At 40.7% G+C, this 26,774-nt stretch overlaps 1 protein-coding gene across 2 annotated transcripts in view; it reads right to left on the bottom strand.

Moving 5' to 3' along the window:
• Window positions 1-26,774, bottom strand: part of RAVER2 (ribonucleoprotein, PTB binding 2) — a 59,864-nt gene that overhangs the window by 5,071 nt on the left and 28,019 nt on the right. The window contains exons 4-12 of one of the 2 annotated variants that reach the window (XM_070746069.1): window positions 14,877-15,068; window positions 13,011-13,137; window positions 11,503-11,585; window positions 8,769-8,867; window positions 7,675-7,780; window positions 6,265-6,530; window positions 4,053-4,164; window positions 2,937-3,079; window positions 741-830 (exon numbers count right to left, since the gene is read on the bottom strand). In XM_070746069.1, coding sequence (XP_070602170.1) covers window positions 741-830; window positions 2,937-3,079; window positions 4,053-4,164; window positions 6,265-6,530; window positions 7,675-7,780; window positions 8,769-8,867; window positions 11,503-11,585; window positions 13,011-13,137; window positions 14,877-15,068 — 1,218 coding nt within the window. The remainder of the gene's footprint in view (window positions 1-740; window positions 831-2,936; window positions 3,080-4,052; window positions 4,165-6,264; window positions 6,531-7,674; window positions 7,781-8,768; window positions 8,868-11,502; window positions 11,586-13,010; window positions 13,138-14,876; window positions 15,069-26,774) is intronic. The other variant, XM_070746070.1, reaches the window with a different exon arrangement.

Here is a 26,774-nt window from a genome sequence, read left to right as displayed (position 1 = left end):
ATGGTTTTATAACTTAGTTTTATATTTGACTTCTTTTTATTGTCTTGTATTTTATATTGCTTTAAGCTGCCCTGAGTCCTTTGGGATTAGGCAGCATAGAGGTCGAATGAATGAATGAATGAATGAATGAATGAATGAATGAATAAATAAATAAATAAATAAATATTTCATCCCATCCCTACTGCAAAAAACATTCCCAGGAGACTCTACTCTGCTACTCTTTGCACAATCTCTTACAAGAAGACCGGAAATGTTACCCAGGGCAGAGTTGTGGCAGAGTTGGGCTATTTTTGTGAGCATATATGAAAACTTAGAAAATGAAAGCAACAAAACTATATCTAATTTTTAAAAGAAAGATACTATAGTTGACAAATTGTTATTTAGATACACTTTCATTAATAAATTATCTGCACATAAAATCCTGCTAAATTCCATGATTTACACATCTGAAATTGTCTCTTTTTTCCTTTCTAAAAATTCAAATCAGCAAAAAGTCACCAAATTTTCAAACTGGCATTTCTTGCAACACCTATATCTTTGAGGTGCCAAAAGATTTTTTCAATGATGCATTCCAGAAATATCATTTATTTTCATGTGCTAGAAATAAATTATGATCCAAGCACACTGAAGAAATGAATACCTTAATAAGGTAACTGTAAAAGATAAAAAACATCATCTTTAGCTCCTAAAAGGCAAAACAAGATATTAACCCAGCAAATAAACAAATGAAACAAACTTACATCTGAGCCACTGTTTTCTAAGTCTCCCAATTTAGTTTGAATGCTATGGTATGCCTGAGTATACTGTTGATACCACTGTTGGGCTGAATCCTACAAAAGTCAAAACCATTTTTTAAAAAATATTTTCATAATTATTATTTTGTCAATTTGTTTGACACTAAGTTTTGCAAACCAGCTACCCCAATTTTTAGAACTTTTGTCTTGTTTTATTTAAAAGTAAAAAACAATATTTATATTACATTTCATGTAAAACAATACATAATCAAACTATAGTCACAAATTATTATTTTGCCAAATGATATCTAACTTCCAATATAACTTTCAAGTCTGCCAGGTTATTTGCAGGCCATTCTCTTTGGGCTTTGCTAACTAAAGAGTAATAGCTTCAATTTACTGTATAGTAGAGTGGTTAAGATTAGAAATTGGGTGACCATGCTTTCCAGTTCTGCCTTGGTGTCTGTGGGCCAGTCTCTATCTCTCAGCCCAGAAAGGAGGCAAAATCTGAAAAATCTTGCCAAGAAAACTTCAGGGATTTATCCAAGAGGTCTCTGAGAACCAGATCCTATTGAATGAGAAAAAAACAAACAACTTTTCCACTAAGAAACTATTTGCTTGATCTGTTTTTATGGTTAATGTTATACCTTTTTTAAAAATCCTGTATTAAAATTGGTCCTTAATACAATGTTCCATTTGATTCATTGTAGAGGTTTTCCCTAAGCGGCATGCTATAGAATCAACAATTTGTGCTTTTTTTATATAATACCACATAATACAAATACCTGTTGTGTGTTTTGAGAAGTGGTTTGGGAATTTTGGCTAGCTCACAGGTCAAAGGAGAAGGCTCTCCAACAAAAATTCAAATATTCAGAATCTGAAATCAGTGGCCCAGGATTAAATAACAATTTGCCTTTCCTGAATTTCTCTTGGGATTAGAAGATAATTTCAAATATCATCCCGCCAAATCAGCTCCTTTGACCAATGTTCTTATGCATGCCACAGCTATATTACACACTAGTGACACAAAATTCTTGTAGAAGCAATGGTGGTTGTAACTCTGGAGCTGATTCCAGGGTTGCTAACAGTAGTAAATAACAGCCTCTTTGTGCTTCTAAATCGTACAATACAGTTTCTTATAGCTCTTGGCAATGGGAGTCCAAATCTGAATAAATTACCTGCACACATTGTTTCTTCTTCTATACAACCTACTATGCTGTTAAATTAGCTCTTGACAACTAAAAGAAATAGGCACGAGGTTCGACTACTGTAATGCTCTCTACATGGGGCTACCTTTGAAGAGTGTTCGGAAACTCCAGATCGTGCAGAATGCAGCTGCGAGAGCAATCAAGGGCTTCCCTAGGTATGCCCATGTTACTCCAACACTCCACAGTCTACATTGGTTGCCAATCAGTTTCCGGTCACAATTCAAAGTGTTGGTTATGACCTATAAAGCCCTTCATGGCACCAGACCAGGATATCTGTGAGACCGCCTTCTGCCGCACAAATCCCAGCGGCCGGTTAGGTCCCACAGAGTTGGCCTTCTCCGGGTCCCGTCGATTAAACAATGTCGTCTGGCGGGGCCCAGGGGAAGAGCCTTCTCTGTGGCAGCCCTGAACCTCTGGAACCAGCTCCTCCGAGAGATCAGGACTGCCCCCACCCTCCTTGCCTTTTGTAAACTTCTTAAAACCCACCTCTGTCGTCAGGCACGGGGAAACTGAGACATCCCCCCCCTTGCCTATATAGCTGTATGTATGATATGTTTGTGTGTATGCTCTTTTATACATTGGTTTTTTTTAGGCTTTTTAATGTAAAATTGTTATTTTAAACTTTAATATTAGATTTGTTACTGTATATTGTTTTTGTCATTGCTGTTAGCCGCCCCGAGTCTGCGGAGAGGGGCAGCATACAAATCTAATAAATAAATAAATGTATGACCTATAATTTGCAGGTCATTTCATTTCTTATTCACATGAATTCACTATCAGAACTCTTTTGAATCTTAGTAGCATATGGTTACAGAAGTATGTTTTTCCCCCAGGACAACAATATCACTATTTACTTGTCTTCCAGTCTGACTTGTTCTGCAAATCTTGCTGATTGATGGTTCTTAATTATCATCAGTATGGAGAACTAATGCTAGCCTTCGTAAGAAGAGTGCATTGTCACCAGCTGCAGTGACATTATATATCTCTCACATACCTGTGGGTAATCACTGTATTGTCGTGAGTAGTTAAAAGAGTTTTCCACTGCATGTTGTGGTGTGTTTCCCTGAGTATTTACACTGTTGATTGAGTTACTTGCAGCTACAGATTGTGTATTATTAGCTTTGTTGGGGACTGCTCCTAAAAGAAGAAATTATAATTTATTAATAATTATAGCAAGATATAAGTAGTTTTAAACCTTTCCCCAAAGTCTGTTAGAGTGGTGCACAATTTCTACATGTACACAGTACAATATTAAACAAATTCATAAGAGCTATTCTTTTAAAAACAAAACAAAATAAGGTATTATTTAGCGTACAGTGATACCTTGGTACTTGGATGCTTCAAAACTCATCAAATTTGGTATTCGATGCATTTTGAAACAAAAATGTTATCCCAATATTCATTGTTTTGTTTGGTATGATTAGAAAAGGGGGACAGCTGCAGGGAATTGACAAGAAGGTTGAAAGATTGCTGAAATAGGAAAAGGAACAGACAGGAAGTGAACAAAGGGTCATGTGGTCAATGCACATAATTTTTAGTACTCTTTGAGCTTCCTGGAACCAATTAACAATGAATATCGAGGTACCACAGTCATTTAAAGGACTTACTCTTAACTACGCTCTCCAAGTCCTATTCTAGGAGTTGTAAAACAGACATCTGCCAACCCACAATGGACATACATGGTAGATTATGATCCATGCTGTTCAATAAAAAACCATCCTTAATGAGCCATGGTGGCGTTACTGGCGTAGTGATTAAGAATGCAGTACTACAGACTACTTCTGCTGACTGCAGGCTGTTGTTCAGCAGTTCAAATCTCACCAGGCTCGAGGTTGACTCAGCCTTCCACCCATCCGAACTGGGTAAAATAAGGACTCAGATTGTTGGGGGTGATAAGTTGACACTATAAACTGCTTAGAGAGGGCTTTAAAGCACTGTAAAATGGTATATAACTCTAAGTGCTGTTGCTATCCTGCAGTGGATTATAACAGAAACAACAGCAGATCTTTTTATTGTAAACTTTTCTTAAAGGCAAGTTCCAGATTTAAATTACACCAAACGACTATATTATCTGCACGTATTATAATCTCTTTGGCCCCTCCTGGCTTACCTGAAAGACACACAGAAGGCAGAACACTCGCCAAATTCAAGTAGGGATTTGTGCTGAGGTGTATTTCCTTAGGAGGTTCTCCAAGTAGAGAGGTTTGATGTTTAGAACAACTCTATAAAATAGATATATTTCATCACATAACTGCGGTTGAAGTACAAAGTGATTTTCCATTAGAAAACTCATGTTACTGACTATTATTATTATTATTATTATTATTATTATTATTATTATTAATTGGATTTGTATGCCACCCCTCTCCACAGACTCGGGGCGACTAGAAGTGTCATTACAATTTTTAACCCTTATTCATTTATCTATAAATGTATGCGCTCTTTTTAAAGGACAACACAATAATTACCACTTGAGACATACACAAAATCCTTATCTGTGCTATAAACTTATTGTTCAAGTTCTTGCTTATGTATCTGAGAAAGAAATAAAAGACAAACCAAAGTAAAGCATACATAGAAAAACCATGACACTGTTTTGGCTACTCTCACATAATAGGTGAAGGAAACTAGACTAGGAGCCAATATGGAATATAATCCTTCCTTTTAAAAAGCAGAACGAATGACTATATAATAATCTTTACTTTAAACAACCTTAAACCAGACTGGTAAAACCAGATTAGCCAGTTAACCTATAGGCTAGGGCATATAGGCTAGCTTTGGTGGCTGAGGAACTCTGAAAGTTGAAGTCCACAAGTCTTTAAGTTTGCCAAGGCGGGAGACCCCTGGGCTAGGAGTCAGATCTTTGTCTACCGAATTATTAAAGGAAAAGCAGGGAAGCATATTAATTATTTTATTTTATTTATTTATTACTTAGATTTGTATGCCGCCCCTCTCCGAAGACTCGGGGCGGCATACAAATTATACTCTCTTCTGAGTTATATCAAAGCAATATCTCTATGTACAGGAAGAAGGAAATAAAACAAGTTTGATATGATACTAAGGTTAAGTCATGTCACATTAAAAAAAAGCAGAATAGGAAAGAGGAAATGGAAGCTGCCTGAAACTGCTTACATTACAAAAACTGTGAAGTTATGATAATGGAAAGTTTTAAAAAGTTTGCTAAGTAAAATAAGATAGGAAACATTGATATAATAGAATAACAGCTGCTGTTGCAAAAAACATGATGCAATGCTGTAAAATCGAGGTGTGTACAAAACAAACACATTATGGCATTGGAGTCTGAACTGAAGTTCACCTGAATCAAAATGGACATTTTAAAAGATACATATGCTGGCAGCCACATGTCTGTGTAAATAATGAGTATTTATTGAAACAAAAAATGTTGGAATAGTTCTCCCGCTTTATTACAACAGGTATGTATGTATATATGGGCGTATGCATGCCATCTTTTATCTTTGCTTTTTATGTTTTCTTGATTTGATTGTAATGTGTTTGTTTGATTGTCACCCAGAGCATTGAGATCTAGGCATATTCACAACATGGAGTCACAGCTGCTAGTCCTTTAATTGGGCTGGCTCTTCATACGCATCAAGTTCTTCCCAATAATAATCTAATAATAAATTATGTGTGGGCAATCTACAGTTAGATTTACAGTCTAAGACTGGTTAAAACTTGACAATTCAAGTCCTAACCATGGGCCTAATAATTATTAAGGTAGCATCTAAGAACATAGCCAGTTCCATGCACGGTGGGTTTTTATGAGGGTTTTTTGGTGTAAAATTAGGGCTGATCAGGTTTGATAAATTCAATATTTCCTGATATTGAGGAAGCCTATGGTTCATTGCACAGTCAGATGTTTAGATTTGAATCGGCATTTTAAAGTTGCCTTTTGTGATTGACTGATGGTAGTTCTGCCAATGTTGATGCTGTTCAACTGGTGCTCCAGATGTTTTGGGGATTGTACCCAAGACATATGGTTTGCAAACCATAATCACATTTTGGCTTAGCCTGATAGGCAACTTTCATCTTCCTGATATTTAACTATACTTAATGCAAACAGAGCAATTAACTGCAAATGACAGGAAACATTTTTCATTACACTTCCATATTTTAATAAGAGCCATTAGTCTTTCATTGCAATTTAGAAGTAATAATGTGTTTGAAAATGCTTTTTGCAATTAAGATTTGAATGCTGATAAAACAATTGTAAACTGTCTCACTGTTTCAACACATGATTGTTAAGTACAAGACAGAGAGAAAGAGAGAGAGGGGGGGAAAAGATCTGAATCCAGTTTCCTTACACCAATGCTTGAGTCAGTATTCTTTGGTTGGCTCTGTTGCTGGAGTTGTCCTCCCTGAAGGCCTCCGGCAGCAACATTTGTTAAGCTCTGCAGATATGCTTGAGATGCAGAGCCAGTGCCTTCTGACAGTCCCAGTGAAGATGGCAACTTCTCTTGGGTGTTAGTTTGCCTTGGCACTGCTTGCCCAGTTACATGCTGGTTTGGGAAGAAAGGCAGTAATCCCATCCCTGCTGCCACCGCCGCTGGAGGAGGAGTCTGATGAGATACTGTAGAACCAGCCATAAATAAAAAACAACTGTTAGAGAACAGAACACTGGTTTATTACATGAGAAGCACTAAGGTTTACCTTGATATTTGCAGCAAATGTCTGACATATACTTACTTACTTACTACATACTTTACAAGCCTATTGAATACACTGAATGAGGAATGTTAGTGTGAGTATGTGTGTTTTAATTGGGGTTATTAATGAATGTTTTTATTTATTTAGAATATGTTTTTACTGTTTTAGAAATTATTTTTGTTTGCTGGAAGCCACCAGAGTCCTTGGGAAATTGGGCAGCATATAAATATGTTTAATTAATTAATTAACTAACTTACTAATACAAGTGCGCTTTATACACCAATTTTTACAGAAAATTCTGCTTTTGATTCACCCTAAGAATGGAATTCTAGATGATAGCCACCATCTTATTTTTCTATGTCCAAAACAGCCAACGAGATGTACAATAATATTTAGTTGGATCACTAATTAATAAATGACATTCATATACCATTTTTTGGAAATACTGTTAATGGTAACTATATTTTAAAGAATACTATAATAGTTTTAAACTTCTGTTATCTCTGAAGAGAAAAAATATAAAATAAAAAGATTTTATTTTAAGTCTAAAATTTCTGCAGTAGGTTGCAACACTAAGGGATACTTATCTTACAGAAAGTCTACTAAACACATTGCAATTTTTAAAATGAATATAAATAAGAGGGCACAATGTAGTGTGTAAATGTAGTGCACACAATATAATTTTAATTTTACTTTTTGTATTATCTTTTAATGATTTAAAACATATTTATGTTTGCCCACCACCCAGAATCACTGGTTTGAGATGGGTTGCTATCAAATTGAATAAATGTCTAAAGAATAAAGTTAAAGGCACTGGGCAAAAATAATTAACTCACATATCTGGCTATTAAAGTATTTAATATTGAATTATGCCCTTAAAATTGGATCAGTAAAATTATCACATGACTATCGTGTGCTGTGACAGTTGTAAATATGAGCATTTTTAAAATAATGTTGTAACTTTAAATGGTTGCTAAATGAGGCTGTTGGTAAGCAAAGATACCAAAGATACCTATATTTTCAAAGTGAATTTCTGCTGCTATAATAGAAAACAAAATGTCACTTGCCTATTTCTCCTTGAGTCCCCATGTCTGTGACCACTTGTGGTAAAGGCCCCATTCCTAACATTGTTTGAAGCAACATAGCTGGAGGCTCTCCGAGCAAACTTGGCTTCTACAATGAAAAAAGATTGTAGATTACTTTTTAAAATGTATTTGATTAAAATTGTTCCAAAGATTTCCAATGTACACAGTTTGCTTTACCATATTAGCCAGCAGTGAAATTCAACAAGTTCTGACAGGTTCTGGAGCAGTGATTTTCAACCTTTTTTGAGCTGCAGCACATTTTTACATTTACAAAATCCTGGGGCATACCACCAGCCAAAATGACACAAAATGACACTCTAACACAGTACATATGATGTATATAGTTAATAATATAGTGGTGGCAACATTTACCTCCAGTCCTGACCAGGATTAGAAATCGGGACCATGGGGAGGAGGAGCAGCTTCAACTACTCGCCGCGGCCACACAATGACAAGTGTGCGGCAGCCCAAGCGGGGACCTTCCTGGGTGTGGATGAGAGGCGGCCTGCTATTGGTTCATCGCTAGTGGTCAGGATGAATCCTAGGAGGTGATTGGTCAGTGAGCGTTCCCTATGCCTCCACTCTTCCTGTCGCTGATTTGTGGAGGGATTGTGAGGGGAATGTTTATGTTCGGATGGAGGCGGCTGGCGGCGGGCTGGATAAATGGCCTCTGAGGGCCATATCCGGCACGCGGCCCATAGTTTGGGGACCTATGTTTAATTTCCCCATAGTACACCTGACCATGTCTCACGGCACACTAGTTGAAAAACACTGTTCTAGAGAACCGGTAGTAGAAATTTTCATTAGTTCAAAGAACCTGCAAATACCACCTCTGGCTGCCCCTCGAGTGGGGTGGGAATGGAAATTTTGCAGTATCCTTCCCCTGCCACGCCCACCAAGTTCATAGGGAAAATTTTTGAATTTCACCCCTGATATTAGCTGATAATAGAAGACAAAGAAAAGGGAAATAATACTGCTACTATTACAAACAAAAATATGAATTAGGAGATATTTCTATTCTTCCATTTTATCGAGGAGTTTGGATTCAATTGTAAGGAGAAGCCTATTTAACTTACACTATTAGTTTGTATGTTCTCAATCTTTGATAGCGGTGCCATGTGTAGATGTGATAAATTTTGTAGCAACAAATTTGATGCATTTCCAAAAACAGGACCCTGTAAGATTGAAAGGAATAGTATTATGCATGAGTTGCATACATATGAAACAAATATTATTCCAAGTAATAGACAGAGAAAGATAAACATTCATTTCATATATATTTCACCAGCTAGAATAGAATAGAAACCAGCACAACTTCTTATATGTCACAGACTGCAACTTCCAACTAGTAGCCTCCTAGTAGTTTTCTGGTGCTTTGACATTACATTCGTTTACCAGAGTCCTTTCAATCCCATTCTTTCTTCTCCTCTCTCCAAAAGATGATTCTAGAAGAAAACTACTTTGCTGCCAAAATTCAGAAAGACAAACTTTGAGGTAGTACTATATGCAATCTATGGTAGCCTTCTTTGAGTTTAAGAAAAGATATCTTCTACATCATACACCAGAGGAAACATGGGAAAAAACCCATAGGAATTTCCAAATTGTAGCATGATATGACTGTATGTATGTATTTTATATATTGGGTTTTTTTTCTTTTTAGACTTTTTAATGTAAAACTGTTATTTTAGATTTTAATTATTAGATTTGTTACCATGTATTGTGTTTATCACTGTTGTAAGCCGCCCCGAGTCTACGGAGAGGGGCGGCATACAAATCTAATAAATAATAATAATAATAATAATAATCAGGGCTGTCAAACTCCCGGCCCACAGGTTAGATGCATCACAAGCTGGCCACTCCCATGCCCAGTTTAGCAAAGGGGGGGAAGTCCTGATTATTTATTTATTTATTTATTTATTTGACTTCTATGCCGCCCAATCCCAAAGTACTCATTATTAACTACATTATGTACTATGTCACTTTATAATCTTGAAAATGTTTGTTTTTGTTTGTTTATTTGTAGGTAGGGGTGGCAGCAGGCAGGACGGGGTGGAACGCAGTTCCACCAGTGGAAATTTATTTATTTATTTATTTATTGGATTTGTATGCCGCCCCTCTCTGAGGACTTGGGGCGGCTCACTACATAAATGAAGCTGTGTGCCCAGCTCCAGCTGACCATCCCATCCTCCCATGCTCTCCTTGGAAAGAGGCAGGGAGACCAGCACTGGCAGGAGTTGCAGGGGGGCCCTTTCCTCCCCCCTCTTTTCTCAACAGCTGATCAGCATCTATTCGCCTAGCTACCCAGCCTGAGGCAGAGTGACCCAGGAAGAAGAGCGTGAGAAACACAAAGCAAATTGTCACCCCAGAAAGCGACACTGATGAGGTTGTAAGTCCAGGATTTAACAGTTCACTTGAATGATGATGATTGTTCAAGCCACTCCCACCTGGTCACATGGCTGGCAAGCCACTCCTACCCAATCATGTGACCATCAAGCCACACCCACAAAATTAGCTACACCCAGTGTGGCAGTAAAAAGTTTGGCTGCCCATTACTGTTTGTAGGTAGGTATGTATGTATCTGAATCCCATCTTTATTATTTTTACAAATAACTCAAGGCAGCAAACATATCCAACACACTTTTTTCCTCCTATTTTCTCCACAATAATAACCTTATGACTTAGGCTGAAAGAGAGTAACTGGCCCTAAGTCGCCCAGCTGCTCTCATGGCTAAGGCAGGACTCAAACTCACACTTTCTCAGTGCCTACCCAGTGTTTACCTTAGTTACTAGACCAAACTGGTTCTAATTATTTATTATTCTACATCTTAGTTAATACGAAAATAGATATTATCCAGAAAATAGATGTTTCTTATATTTATTACTTTAATAAGAAAACCAAGATCATGTTTTATCTCTTTGCTCTCTAGCAAGCAAATTCTAGAAATTAAATTTCAAAATACATAAAACAGATGTTTCAATTAATAATAATAATAATTTATCATTCCATATTTGAGCATCCTAATTACCTACTGCTATTACGATGATAATATACTTGTTGTGGATCAGCCTGAGGCTGCTCAGGGACCGGCTGCGTCTCTGCTGGCTCCATGCCCGGAGGAGGATGGCAGCGCAGAGGAGGGGGCTGAACAGTCGGACGGGGGAGAGGAGAGTCAGGAATGGGATGAAGGAGAACAGCATGAGAGCCCGGGGGGGGGGGCTCTCCCCAGCCAGTAGCTTGGAGTCATTAGGTGATGACGCACAAGCTGTCATTGACATGAGACAGAGACGTTCAGAGCAACGAAAGGAGCAGTTAAAGAAATATTATCACCATTGAATTAGAAACAGCTGGGTTTGGGTGTGGTCCTCATCAGCAGGGTTTAAAAGGCAGGCAAGGCCTTGAAGCCATGTGGAGTGTTATCAATTGGAGTTGCGGTGACCTGTTTTGATTCTCAGCGTCTCTGATCTTGGCTTGTGGCCTCGCAGTCTGGAAGACTCGTGGGAGGCGTCTGTTTGCTATCTACAGCTTCGTCTTGGCAGCAAGAATCTGGTATTGCTTCATGGACTATTCCTTCGTGTATATATTTGAAGTTCCAGCGTTTTTCCTGTTTGTAAGGACATTTTCTGTTACCTGTGTTTTCCTTGAATTATATAAACTGCCTTTGCCTTTTACCAGTGTGTCTGGCTTCTCTTTTTGGGTTGGTATTGACTTCTGGAGTGACCCAGACAGAACATATACTTATTATGATAATAATACAATTCTAACTCTTATCACACATCTGCTTCACCAATATATGTTATCTATAAACATACCTGATGGATTTTATTCAAATGCAAAAAAGCTGGACCGACCGGTTGATTTACAATGTGAGGCACATTCATGGGAGCTCCTAGGACTATTTTAGGGGGGGAAATATAATCACATTTATGGTTAATTTACTTATAATACCTATGTTAAGATAACATATGAATAGCTAAACATTATTTTAAATGGATTATCTTTTGCAATAATTCTCTATAATCAGACATGCAAATAACTGAGCTTCAGCAGAGTTGCTTCGGTTTTCATCTAAGATGGCACTATAATTTATCTTAGGTGACATAGAAACCATGGAGGGGGGAGCGCGAGAGGGAGGAAGGCTACCCCCTCCCCTTCTTTCTCCTAAAAAGGCTGCTTCCAAACATACACACGCAGGCAGAGTGGAGGGGAATAGAAAGGAAGTAATGAAGAATGGGTGAGATTCTTATTCCTCTGATTGGCTGGTGGCAAAGTGTCCCCTGGGTCCGAAAGGCCAGGGTGGAAAGGACTTTTGAGCCTGTTCAACCAATGGGCCAAGGAGAAAATGCAACCCCTGAATGGTTGGGGGCAGAAGCCTGGGGACCAAACAGGCACAGACAAGTGGAGGAGGCAAACAGCCCCATTCCGCATGTCATACCCCTATTTTTAATTTTACTCTTCTAAAAAATGAAGAAATGGATGGGTAATGGTGGTACAGTGGTTGGAATGTAGTATTGTGGGCTAATTCTGCCAACTGCCTGCAGTTCCTATATCCCTAGACCTTCAAGGATATACCTATTAAAAGCTAGAGAGATGGATATAATTATGTACAACCTTGTTTCCCCAAAAAGAAGACCCTGTCTTATATATTTTTGAAACCTAAAATAAGTGCTTGGCCTTATTGTCATGCACTCAAAAGCCCGATTGGGCCTATTATCAGGGGATGTCTTATTTTGGGGAAAACAGGGTATTTATTCATTTAAAAAGTGAAATAAAAAAGTGAATTCTGCAAGCCTTGCTCATATTTATAGCTTCAGCAAAATATGTGATGATTTATCTTCTGTCCATATACAGCTAATTTCTAAGGGCCGACTGTCAGCTTCATTTTTAATTTTCAAAATTTTTACAAACTATATATTATTTTATATATAGTTTTTTATTCCAATACAGGAACAACTCGGAGCTTCACACAGCTTTTGCAGGACGCTTTAGTAGGGTGCCTATAAGACAAAGTATGTTCACACCTTCTTTAGAGCAAAAAAACAGGGCTCAGGTCTGCCTATTATTTCATCTGAAGTCCCCTGTAAATGCTTCAATATCATCTGAGATGACTTTAGGCTTTCCACACTCAGTCAGTGGGAATGTACTCTGAAACTTCAAATTATTTGGGATCAATGCTAAATATGTACATTTTTTAAAAAGTGGATAAAGAGAAAACGTGTGTAAATGGTCTGGTTCCTTCCCACCCAACACTGTTGCTTTATGAAATTAATGTACAACAGAAATTCTAAAATATTTCAGAGTACATATTATTAAACCTTACCAAGTTTATTAGCACATCCATGCATCTGATGCCGTAGCAACATTTGCAACATGGCTGGAGTATTTAAGCTTTTCATGATTTGCACAGCATTTGGTTCTGGAAGTAACCCTTTTCGATTGTTTTTCATCTTGAATAAAGGAGAAATTAAAAAGAAGCAGGGTTTCACAATAAAAGAAGGCTATTAATATCTATTCATTTCAAGTGGTTTCATTGTGCCTAAACAGCACAAAATAGCAATGAGGAAATCCCAAATCAGCAGTGGCAAAAATATAATAATCTTACGATAGATGACACTTCATAGAATCTTTAAAGCTTTCTAGTTTCAACATTTTGTTACACAAACAGGTTTTGGGTGAAAAGAAGACGTAAGACTGACATAGCTAATTGCAGAACCACTGTTGTTAATATTTGCAAAATCCTGGAGAAAGGCAAGATCCTAGAAGACTAGAGAAGGGCTAACCTTCCTTATTTTTAGAAAAGAGAAGAGAACATGGACCTGGAAGCATAACAGTGGCATTTATTAATATTGGTTGATCAGGGCAATGTTCTGGATATAATATATCTTGACTTTTACAAGGCTTTTCACAAAGTTTTTCATAGGACCCTTACCAACAAAATGGACAAATATCAGTTTGTGATTAGATGGATCTACAATTGGCTCAATGGTTGTAGTCAAAGGATAGTTATAAATATCACATTTACTTGGAGAATATCTTGATTTGGGGTTCCAAAGGACTCTGACCTGTGCCCAGTATTGTTTGATGTTTTTTTAAAATAAATAATATGGATGAGAGAGTTGAAGGAATGCTTATCAAATTTGCAGATGATGCAAAGCTAGGATTAGCTAATATACTTGTCAGGAAAGAATTCAAAAATACAGGGTAGAAGAGTAGACAAAAACAAATAACAATGGCATTTCATAGGGAGAAATTTAAATTCATGCCATTAGCAAGAAAAAGGAGTGTGTGTGTGTGTGTGTGTGTGTGTGTATGAACAATGCATTTGAGAATGACTTGGTATATACAGAGGTTCATGAGATCAACATGTCCCAACTATGTAGCGCAGCTGCAAAGAAGGCCAATACATCTTGAAGAGCATTAAGAAGAGCAAAGAGCCCAGATTGCAGGAAGTGATTTTTCTGCTCTACTCCACCTTAATCACTATACCAAATTGGATCTCATGTTTTTATTAAATTTATATATCCCCCATCTATCTAAAGTGATTCTGGGTAGCATAAAATTTTAATTATTAAATAAAATCATATGGACAAAGCATAATAACAAGAGCTGGGGTGGCGCTGTGGTTAGAGTGCAGTACTGCAGGCTACTGTGGTTAACTGCTTAGATGCAGTTCAGCAGTTCAAATCTCACCACCAGCTCAAGGTTGACTCAGCCTTCCATCCTTCCGAGGTGGGTAAAATGAGGACCCAGATTGTTGGGGGCAATGTGCTGATTCTGTAAATGGTTTAGAGAGGGCTGTAAAAGCACTATGAAGTAGTATATAAGTCTAAATGCTATTGCTATTGCTATAATGATAATTGCAGCTAAAATATAATGATAACTGCAGCTAAACCCAGACCAGATCCTTACATTGTCAGGATATTTTGCTTTTCACTCAATCTGCAGGAGCAGTTCATAGATCTGACTCAGAAGAAACTGATAAAAGAAAAATAATGTTATGCATACACAGAGCCCATCTTACATTCAGAGAGACCATCAAACAGAGAAAAGTCACAAGTCTACATGGAAACCAAACCTGAATCACAGATCCATTAACTTTGGGATATAAAAGTATACAATTAATGTAATGTAAATGTAATGTTTGCTTTTACAGTACAAACATTTACAGTACAAACTTTTTTTTTACCATTCGTTGTGCTGCTATCAGTGTAGCAAGAGTACTGCGGCCAGGAGCTCCAGGAGCACAATAAGACACATGGACTCTTTTTCCGTTGATAGTCAAACCATCTGTGCTTTCCTGCACTTCCTCTGTTTGTTCTGCTGTCTCATACTCAATTACTGCAAAGCCACTAACAGAGCTGTCTTCATCCTGAGCAAGCTGGAAGGACATTTCACAACACCATGAAAAGAGATCTGTTTTGTTTCAGCTGTTCCAAAAATCATTACATTATTCCAACTGTATAACCTGCATATCTTGGATAAGATAAATTAACATGCAGGTCATTCCTCGATTCAGAGTTAATCTAACACAGAGATATCTGCTGATATTCACCCCTAATAAATACTAAATATAATAAAATATTTTTAAAAAACAATAGAATAACCTGAGCTGTAATTTTTGGGGTGGCAATTATGAAGCACGAAGAAACAGAATTAGGAAAAACTTTGTAATCGTGAGCATTTATTTCCTTGAGATTTTGTTTATTTTATTTATTTGTCAATCAAGTATAGGATAGTAATTTATATAAACATAACATAGAAAGTAATGATAAAAAAGACAATAGGACAGTAGGACAGGGACGGTAGGCACAATGGTGCGCTTATGCAAGCCCCTTAGAAAAGGGGAGATGTCAATTGTAGACAATCTAAGGTTGAAAATTCTGGGGTTAGGAGAAACAATAGAGTCAGGTACTGAATTCCAGGCGTTGATCACTCTATTGCTGAAATCGTATTTTCTGCAGTCTAATTTGGAGCTGTTTAACTTTAGTTTGAATCTATAATGATGAAATACATACTGATTTTTAAACATAGTTGTATTAATACACTTTCTTGTTTAAAAGCATGAAATGTAATTAACTTTTACTTAAGTTTTAATTTTAGTTTTAATATCTACATACATTTTAAGATTAGTTTTAATATCTACAAACGTTTTTGTGCAAGGTTTGTATCTTTTGTAGCATTACAGTAAAAGTATCTCCCCAACAGTTATCAGAATTGAAATACTGAAATAATAAAATGTTTGAATTCAGCAGGGAAGATAATTTATCTTGCCAGAGCACAATAAATCTATATAGAGCAAATCTATATAGAGCCTGGATGCACCACTGAGTGATCATCTCAAACTGCGATCTTAAAAGAGCAGCTTCAGTTGCATTGGTTTTATGAACTCAGAAATGAACACAGATGACCAAATATTTTAATATTTGTGTTCTCATTTTTTTAAGTGCTTATCGACTATTCCAATTACAAATTACTTTGAGTTATATATATTCCAATTTATCTTAGGCGATCAATCAGGACTTCCCTACATGCTCACCATATATTTCTTCTCTTTCCCTTCCCCACACTGGTTTGGTGATAGGGGAAGAGGGAGTTTATCATTTACAATTTAGGGATTTTTAGGAATCTGCACCCTGAAGTAATGAGACAGATACTTTTATTCTTTTAAGAGAAGTGCAGAAGGACACCCGACTAAAAAAGACAAAAGCCTAAAACAGTGAGGGTGAACCTATGGCACGAGTGCTGGCACACCAGCCATTGCCCTAGCTCAGCTCAAATGTGCATGTGTGTGCCAGCCGATTTTTGGCTCGCACACAGGCTCTGGGAGGGTGTTTTTGGCTTCCAGAGAGCCCCCAGAGGGATGGGGGAGGGCATTTTTACCCTCTCCCAGCTATAGGGAAGCCTTTGGAGTCTGGGGCGGCCACCAGAAGTTGGGAAACAGGTTGTTTCTGGCCTCCAGGGAGTCTCTGAAGAGTAGGGGAAGCTCTTTTCATCCTCCCCAGGAATTGAATTATGGGTGTGGGCTCTCGTGCATGCGCGATAGCGTGTGTGCATGCTCTTTCGTCACCCGCCTAAAACACTTCACCTAAAACAATACCATTAAAACAAAGCCGGCTAATAGGTCCATATTGAGAACATTAAACAAGTTAATCAGTTCAGTCAGCCAAAAAGGAAACCTTCTGCAGCCAGAAAGATCACAATTTTCAAACCTCCAAGGACTAATGGAATAACCACATTTTAATGGCCTCTAGGAAAACCAACAGGAAAAAGGCCATTCTGATATCTGGAAAGAATCCTCTTCCAAAGAAGGTGAGAAGGCCATTGAGAATGCTTGTTTCTCTGAGTTCTTTTTGCTTTAAACCAGTTCAAGCGAACCAACAGTTGCGACCTGTGACTGGGCCCGCAAGGTGCAATCCTGTTCTATATCACTGCATTGATTGATGCTGCACACATGGTCTGCATAAGCAAATTCCCTTGTTTTGTGATGCTGCATGCATGCACGGATGTGCATAAGCATGTGAATTCCCATGTTTTGTGATGGCATGTGCTCACATATCCAGTGCTCGGTGAACCAGTTGTTACGGTATGTGATTATTATTATTACAAATCTAATAAATAATAATGATAATAATGATAATGATAATAATAATAATAATAATTATTATTATTATTATTATCTATTAGATTTGTATGCCGCTCCTCTCCGTAGACTTGGGGCGGCTCACAACAGTAATAACACAATATATAACAAATCTAATAATTAAAAGTCACTAAAAAACCCTTATTAAAAAGAAAACATATACACAAACATACTTCTGGGTAGCATTCCTTCAATAAAGAAAATTGGAGGGACCCCACTCTACCTGATCTTATCAGTGGCAGATAGTATTGGAATAAGCAGTCCCATATAGAGCAGTGATGGTGAACCTTTTTTTGCTTGGGTGCCAAAATGGTGTGTGAATGCGCAATAGCATGCGCACATGTCCCCACACCCATGATGCACTGCCCTCCCCACACATATGCATGCACAACCGCCCTGGGCTGCCCCCCAGTGCATGAGCACAGGACTCATTGAAGCCTCCAGACTTCTGGTAGGCCCATTGGGCCATTTGTTGCCCTCCCCAGGCTTCAGGAAAGCCTCCAGAGCCTGTGACCAAAAACGGCCCAACCAGAATTTTGGAAACAGACTTTCAGTTGGCCATTGAGCTGCTTTTCACTATCCACAGTCTCCGGATACTTTCCTGAAACCTGGGGAGGGTAAAAACAGCCTCTCCCTGCCCTCCAGAAGGCCAAAAATCAGCTGACCAGCATACATATGCGCCCTGGAACTGACATAGGGCAAAGCCTCATGTGCCATCAGATATGGCTCCGCATGCCACCGGTGGCACCCGTGCCATAGGTTCGCCATCACTGTTATAGAGTGTATGGTTTGTTAAGCAGCCAAATCATATGATTGCCGGAATAATAATAATAATAATTATTATTATTTATTGGATTTGTATGCCGCTCCTCTCCGTAGACTCGGGACGGCTAACAACAATGATAAAAACAGCATGTGACAATCCAATAATAAAACAACTTATTATAAAACCAAGCATACCCACAAACATACCATGCATAACTTGTAATGGCCTAGGGGGAAGGAATATCTCAACTCCCCCATGCCTGGCGGTATAAATGTTTACGAAAGACAGGGAGGGTGGGGGCAATTCTAATCTCCGGGGTGAGTTGTTCCAGAGGGCCGGGGCTGCCACAAAGAAGGCTCTTCCCCTGGGGTCTGCCAAACGACATTGTTTAGTCGACGGGACCCGGATAAGGCCAACTCTGTGGGACCTTATCAGTCACTGGGATTCGTGCGGTAGCAGGCGGTTCCGGAGGCAAGTATCCTGCCTATTGGTTACAGCAGATGGGTAAAGCAGACCAATAGCAAATAAATAGCAGGTGTAACTTTTTGGAGAAAAAAAGACTGTAAAAACAAGTGAACTTCTGTGAGGCTATGGGGTCAACTTCTGGGTAATCTATAACTGCAGTCCTTCCCTTTTCTGCCGCTCTCCCTTAAGTAAGGTTAGGTTAGGTTTAGGTTAGGTTTATTGGATTTATATGCCGCCCCTCTCCGCAAACTCGGGGCGGCTCACAACAATAATAAAAAAAACAAAAACAAAAAACAGTACAGTACATAATACCAAATCCAATGCCCACCCATCTAGTTACAATTTAAAATTAATAATCTCATAAAAACAGTATATATAAAAAAACAGGCACACAGTCAATCAATCAACAAAACAACATGGGCAAGGGGGAGGTGTTTTAGTTCCCCCATGCCTGACGGCAAAGGTGGGTCTTAAGGAGTTTACGAAAGGCAGGGAGAGTGGGGGCAATCCTAATCTCAGGGGGGAGCTGGTTCCAGAGGGTCGGGGCCCCCACAGAGAAGGCTCTTCCCCTGGGTCCCGCCAGACGACATTGTTTAGTCGACGGGACCCGGAGAAGGCCAACTCTGTGGGACCTAACCGGTCGCTGGGATTCGTGCGGGAGGAGGTGGTCCCGAAGATATTCTGGTCCGGTGCCATGAAGGGCTTTATAGGTCATAACCAACACTTTGAATTGTGACCGGAAACTGATCGGCAGCCAATGCAGACTGCGGAGTGTTGGAGTGATATGGGCATACTTGGAGAAGCCCATAATTGCTCTCGCAGCTGCATTCTGCACGATCTGAAGTTTCCGAACACTTTTCAAATGTAGCCCCATGTAGAGAGCGTTACAGTAGTCGAGCCTCGAGGTGATGAGGGCATGAGTGACTGTGAGCAATGACTCCCGATCCAAATAGGGCCGCAACTGGCGCACCAGGCGAACCTGGGCAAATGCCCCCCTCGCCACAGCTGAAAGGTGTTTTTCTAATGTGAGCTGTGGATCGAGGAGGACGCCCAAGTTGCGGACCTTCTCTGAGGGGGTCAATAATTCCCCCCCCCAGGGTAATGGACGGACAGATAGAATTGTCCTTGGGAGGCAAAACCCACAGCCACTCCGTCTTGTCTGGGTTGAGTTTGAGTTTGTTGACACCCATCCAGGCCCCAACAGCCTCCAGGCACTGGCATATCACTTCCACTGTTTCGTTGACTGGACATGGGGTGGAGATGTACAACTGGGTATCATCGGCATATTGATGATACCTCACCCCATGCCCTTGGATGATCTAACCCAGCGGTTTCACGTAGATATTAATTAGCAGGGTGGAGAGGACCGACCCCTGAGGCACCCCACAAGGGAGAAACCTCGGGGTCGACCTCTGACCCCCCACTAACACCGACTGTGACCGACCGGAGAGGTAGGAGGAGAACCACTGAAGAACAGTGCCTCCCACTCCCAACTCCTCCAGCCGGCGCAGAAGGATACCATGGTCGATGGTATCGAAAGCCGCTGAGAGGTCAAGGAGCACCAGGACAGAGGACAAGCCCCTGTCCCGGACCCGCCAGAGATCATCCATCAACGCGACCAAAGCAGTTTCCGTGCTGTAGCCGGGCCTGAATCCAGACTGCTGAGGACCTAGAGGACCTGGAGTTGAAGTGCCACCACCTTCTCGACAACCTTCCCCATGAAGGGAAGGTTGGAGACTGGACGGTAGTTATTAAGCACGGCTGGGTCCAGGGAAGGCTTCTTGAGGAGGGGGCGCACTACCGCCTCCTTATAAAGGGGCGGAAAGGACCCCCTCCCCAAGGAGGCGTTGACAATCTCCTGGACCCAGCTCCGTGTCACCCCTCGACTGGCCGAAACCAGCCAAGAGGGACACGGATCCAGTAAACAGGTGGCGGAACTCACAGCTCCAATGGCCTTGTCCACTTCATCAAGTGTCACCAAGTCAAACTCCTGCCAGACAGATGGACAAAGACGTTTAGCCCCAGTCACCTCGACTGACTCATTGTCAGTCGACTCTGTTTCACAATTGGAGTCGAGGTCCGCTCGGATCCGGACGATTTTATCAGCGAAAAACGTGTTAAAATCCTCGGCACTACTCTGCAAGGGCTCCCCAACTCCCCTCTGATTAAGAAGGGAGCGGGTTACCCTAAACAGAGTGGCCGGGCGGGATTCCGCTGATGCAATCAAGGTGGCATGATACGCGCACCTTGCCGCCTTGAGCGCCACTTTGTAAGTCTTAATATGAGCTCTTACAAGTGTTCGATCGGATTCGGACTTACTCTTCCTCCATCGCTTCTCCAGACGTCTCTTCTGGTGCTTCAACACCCGGAGCTCCTCGTTGAACCATGGAGCTCTACGGGGTCTAGTGCTGCGGAGAGGTCGCAACGGCGCAATCCGGTCAAGAGCCTCCCCTGCAGCCTTGCTCCAGGCCTCAGCAAGAGACTCTGCCGAACTGTGGACAAGTGTATCTGGAATAACCCCAAGCGCCATCTGGAAGCCTTCTGGATCCATCAGGCGTCTGGGGCGGAACCTCCTAATTGGTTCCGCCTCCCTGCGGGGAAGGATTGGAGCCAGGAAGTTAAGCCGCAGTAGGAAATGATCTGACCACGACAAAGGCAACACTTCTAAGCCCCTTAATCTCAGATCATTACTCAGTTGCTCAGAGAGGAATATCATATCGGGTGCGTGCCCACCCTCGTGAGTCGGACCCTGAACTACTTGAGTCAGGTCCATGGCTGTCATGGTGGCCATGAACTCCTGTGCCAGTCCAGAGGAACCGCTGAGCGACGGCAGATTGAAGTCCCCCAGGACAATAAGTCCGGGGAACTCCACCGCCAGCCCGGCCACCTCCTCGAGTAGCACAGGCAGGGCTGTTGACACGCAGCTGGGAGGCAGGTACGTGAGTAACAAGCCCACCTGAACCCCTAAGTCCAACTTCACCAGGAGGGACTCGCAACCCGCAACCTCTGGAGCAATGAGCCTACGCAGGCCAAGACTCTCCCTGGCTATAATAGCCACTCCTCCCCCCCTTCCCTGGGGTCGAGGTTGGTGCCATACCCGAAACCCAGCTGGGCAAATTTCAGAGAGAGGAACTCCTCCCTCTGGGCCCAGCCAGGTTTCGGACACACAAGCCAGGTTGGCCTCCTCATCCAGGATCAGATCCCGGATGAGGAGAGCTTTATTTACCACCGACCTGGCATTGAGTAGCAACAACTTGAGCCCAGGGCCAGAATTACACTCATCACCAGTGCCTTGAGTTAAGCTCATGGAGCCTGAAGAAGGGATCGCTACTAAGCAGCGATCCCTCCTTCCCCTGGAACGGCTAGCTCCATGGCTTCCGCCATACCTGCCTCTCCCCAGCAAGACCGGGATATTTTGACCCCCTGCCACCCCAGAGATAAGTGTCCCCTCCCCTCCTGCCCTTCCAGCGTCAGGTGTGCCAAAAATTCCATTCATGTCATATTCATTCATTCCATACATATTATAATCCCCCCACCCACTCCATTCCATCTATCACCCCCCTCCCATTCATTTTCATTCACAGTATTCCATTCATTCCAATAATTACTAAAATAGTCCCATTCATTCATGCCATCACTACCATCCTCCCATCCACTTAAAAATCCCCACAATAATTTAATTAAAAAGAGTTAATATAAAACTAACAGTTCATATTATTAAAAATATTAATTATTAAAAATATAGATAAATATAAGTAATAAAAATAAAAATATAGGTAGAAGATATTTCAACTGGTCAGTTAATTAATCAATTAAGCCAAGTTCATATAGATATCATCCAGTCTAAAAAGGTGAGTCCAAGGAATGTATGATGTTATTAGTAGGACAAACAGTCCTGAGTATAAACTCTGTCCTCTGTCCTCCCAGGTTTTCTCTTTGCCACTGTCGTTGTTATCAGCTTTCTCACCTCCACAACACCCCCGGTCTCTCATGGGTCGCCCCAAATGTCTACCAGTACCTCTGCTGTTATTTGAGAGGTATCTCTGTATCTCCTGGTCTTCAGTTATAGCATCCAGCAGCCACAAGGTTTTCATACTGTCAATTTCAATCTGGCAGTCTCTTTCTCACAATCTCCTTGTTCACTATAATGGCCGGCCCTCCTTCTTCCAGGCACTCCAGCACCGAGTATGTCCACCGCAAAGCCCTCCGACGTCGAGCGTGCCCACCATGTAACCACTCGGCATCCAGCGTCTATCCGGTAGATCCCGTTGTTTTTGGGAACGTCCTGCTGTTGTGGGGGACGTTTTCCTCCATCTACTTTCCTCCTCGGCCCGTGCACAGTCCGCCCAGCATGCTCGCCCTGAACATTCGCACGCTCGCTCGCTCCTTCTCAGTCCCTCTCCACCTCTCCTTTTCCGCCAGCTCGGTCACGGTCACCATTTTCCGAGCCCCAGCTGATCGGGGCTCCCAGCTTTCTCACAGCAGGAAATAAAGAGAAAAGCACTGCCGAGACACAAGGTAACACGATCCTCCGAAACGGGGGAGTCTAATCCTTCTGAACTATCTGTTGTTTTTCAAAATTAACTGAAAAATTTCCCTATATTTGATCTTAATGCCGTAGTCCAGCGGAGCAGCAGTCAACATGTGCTGATAAGATGTGTAATATTAAGAAAACTAGTTATCTTTTTGAAACAGAGGGAAGACTCAGAATGCGAGAGATACTCATACTTCTTATTCCCTCTTAGATAAAGGAATAAGGATATTTTTTCTCCTGGTCAAAGACTGATTTACAATACGGCTGCAACTGAGCTTTCTGTTCTCTGGAGGTAAATCTCTCTCATCTTTTCTCTATGTCTAAGGCAGGAGTTCCCAAACTTGGCAACTTTAAGACTTGTGGACTTCAACTCCCAGAATTCTCCAGCCAGCTATGCTGGCTGGAGAATTCTGGGAGTTGAAGTCCACAAGTCTTAAAGTTGCCAAGTTTGAAGACCTCTGGTCTAAGGCATTCATACACAATTAATGACAATATATTTTATATCTTTCTCAAAGTGAAAAAAAGGAATAACACATAGGAATGTGGTTGGGAGTAATACCTATATCTTCTCTTCCCCTTTCTGTAGCTGTCCCCATTTCATATTCACCTCACTACACCTTGTTGATACTTTCGTTTTTTCATTGGGCATCATCACACTTGAAAAGAGAAATTTAGTCTCCCATCCCTATATATAGGAAAGAGTGGGAAATACCAAAGAAGCAAGGCATGCATGTTTATTCCCTCCCAATTTCCTCTCCCTCCCTAGTCTTTGATGTTTGTTTGTTTATTTATTTATTTATTTATTGGATTTGTATGCCGCCCCTCTCCGTAGACTCGGGGCGGCTAACAACAGTGGTAAAAACAACATGCAACAATCCAATACTAAAGCAGCTAAAAACCCTTATTTTAAAACCAATCATACATACAAACATACCATACATAAATTGTAGAAGCCTAGGGGGAAAGAATATCTCAGTCCCCCCATGCCTGACGACAGAGGTGGGTTTTAAGAAGCTTACGAAAGGCAAGAAGGGTGGGGGCTATTCTAATCTCTGGGGGGAGTTGGTTCCAGAGGGCCGGGGCCGCCACAGAGAAGGCTCATCCCCTGGGTCCCCCCAAACGACATTGTTTAGTTGACGGGACCTGGAGAAGGCCCCCTCTGTTAATTATGCTCACTTTGGAGGTTCGATTCTTGAACAGCCCCATAATCCTCCATTGGAGAAAGTCTGATCGATCTAAGAAAGAACAACAAGAGACTAACAGAAAACTCTTTCAGGTTCATTTATAATATGAACCTGAGTCCCAAGAGATTGGGCAGCATATAAATCAATTAAATCAAATTAAATTAAATTCAATAATTTTAAAAAGCGCAACAAAAAAGATCGTGGTCTTTGAGAAATTGCTCATTATTCTCTGACAGCATGTAGATAGCAGCCTGTGATTTATGCTCCTATCATGGTTGTTTTGTAAAGTAAAGGTTTTCCCTATCCAGTCAGTTCTGACTCTAGGGAGAGGTGTTCATCTCCGTTTCTTAGCTGAGGGAGCCAGGGCTGCCCGAGGACATTTCCGTGGTCATGTGGCCAGCATGATTATACCCCGAGGTACTGTTAGTTACCTTCCCTTCAAAATTGTACCTTTTTTCATATTTGCATGCTTTCAAACCGCTAGGTGGGAAGGAGCTGGAGCAAGCAACAGGAGCTCAACTCATTGCACAGCGCTTGGGTATCAAACACAGATTGTCAGCTTTCCAGCTGAAAAGCTCAGCATCTTTAACCATAGAGCCGTCATTTGTGTGGAAATGTATAAATATGTTTGCAACATGCATCATATGCATTGGCATCCTTCAGTCTCGAAAGACCATTCCCCAGAGCATGAAGCCTGGGCATATAGACTTAATTAATTATACTTAATTTTTTCTCATGGAAGTTGCAAATAGAGCCGAGGTGGCACAGCAGGTAGAGTACGGTACTGCAGGCCACTAAAGCTGACTGTGGATCTGCAGGTCAGCGGTTCAAATCTCACCACCGGCTCAAGGTTGACTCAGCCTTCCATCCTTCAAAAGTGGGTTAAATGAGGACCCAGAGTTTGGGGGCAATATGCTGGCTGTGTTAATATTGCTAATATGTTGTAAGCCGCCCTGAGTCTAAGGAGAAGGGCGGCATTTTTAAAAAATTGTATAAATGAATGAATGAATGAATGAATGAATGAATGAATGAATGAATCAATCAATCAATCAATCAATCAATCAATCAATCAATCAATCAATCTTCTTTTGGATTTTTTTACTGTTCCATTCCATTTCCAAACAAAGAATGAATGTCATTGTTTTTATGTAATTAACTAATAAAGGCAGACATTGTTCAAAAGTGTGCTCCCCCCTCCTGTTTCAGTATTTAGAAAGAGAATTAAAATATCCTTAATAAAAACAGCTGGGGGGAGGGAGGGGAAATGAAAAGTGTCAATATTTGTACTAATATTGCCAGTCCATGATTGATAATGTCACAGCAATTTAATTACCCATCCCTTTCAACAGGTCTTAAAGAATCTTCATCCGCTCAACCCCCACAGGAAATACAGAGCTCGGCAGGACTCATTTCATGCCAACCGACAACTTTTCCCCTTTGATAAACAAGTAGCAGCTGTTCATTCTGTCCTATAAACTCTCCCTAGAACAATATAAAAACATAAATAGGTATAATCCATCTGTGCAAACCTTGTCAAAGTGGACGAAAGTTCCTAGAAAACAATGCCAGCCAACTAGGATTGCTCCAAAATAGATTCACAAATAAAAACATTACTGGTGGAAAAAATGCAAAATATATCCTCAGAAAAACACTATCTGTAAACAAAATCAGAATAATGTTTAGAAAAATAACAGCGGTGAAATAACACAGGCTGAAGTTGAAAGGACAGTTACGATAAATAGCTTTGCAACATGCCAGAAGAAGAGCAAAGACAGCTGGATCACATGTAAGTCTATCTACCCTAATATTTTGTTCCCACGGTTGCCAAGTAGATGTCTCTGGACAGAACACAAGCAGAACATAAGTGCAGGCACATCTTTCTACACTTTTCCCCAACCTTTGGCACCGAGAGGTACATTGCCCTCCATTTCTGGAAGGCAAGATATAGATATTAAAACTTGCAACTATCAGTACCTTATCTCCCACGAATATTTCTATCGTATGCTTGGTAATTGTAAATAGATACGATGACTTTTATTGTTATTTTTTCTGTGGGACTCTAGGACACATTAAAAACAAAATCCTGTTGCTCTCAAAAGTGTACACATACATAACATACATATGTGCTATATACATAGATAGGTGGACTGCTGCCAGAACGCCTGATTGTGCACAGCTCTGCGGCTTTGGAATGTAAGTGCGGAATCGATCACAATTACGCTTCCTGTGCCTTTGTAGGTAGCAAAACTGTGCGCAGGGACGTACGTTTTGGTGAGGTTTTTTGCTTCCCCGCATGCAATTAGGCGTTCCAGCAGTAGCCTACCTCTGCCTACACTCTAACGCATAAATACATATATAAGTATTAAGCACTGTCCATCTTGAATACATAGCAGAAAGAGGAAGTTTGAGAGTTCACAAGGTTGATTCTGTATGGAACAAAATTATGGCTGAAACTGTATGTTCTGCTTCAGATACCACGAAGTTTTCTCCAGAAG

This window comes from Erythrolamprus reginae, chromosome 3 (assembly GCF_031021105.1).
Source record: "Erythrolamprus reginae isolate rEryReg1 chromosome 3, rEryReg1.hap1, whole genome shotgun sequence".
In the NCBI taxonomy this organism is placed as follows: Eukaryota; Metazoa; Chordata; class Lepidosauria; order Squamata; family Dipsadidae; genus Erythrolamprus; species Erythrolamprus reginae.
The sequence above is the reverse complement of the archived record's forward strand: the minus strand, read 5'-3'. Positions and strand labels throughout refer to the sequence as shown.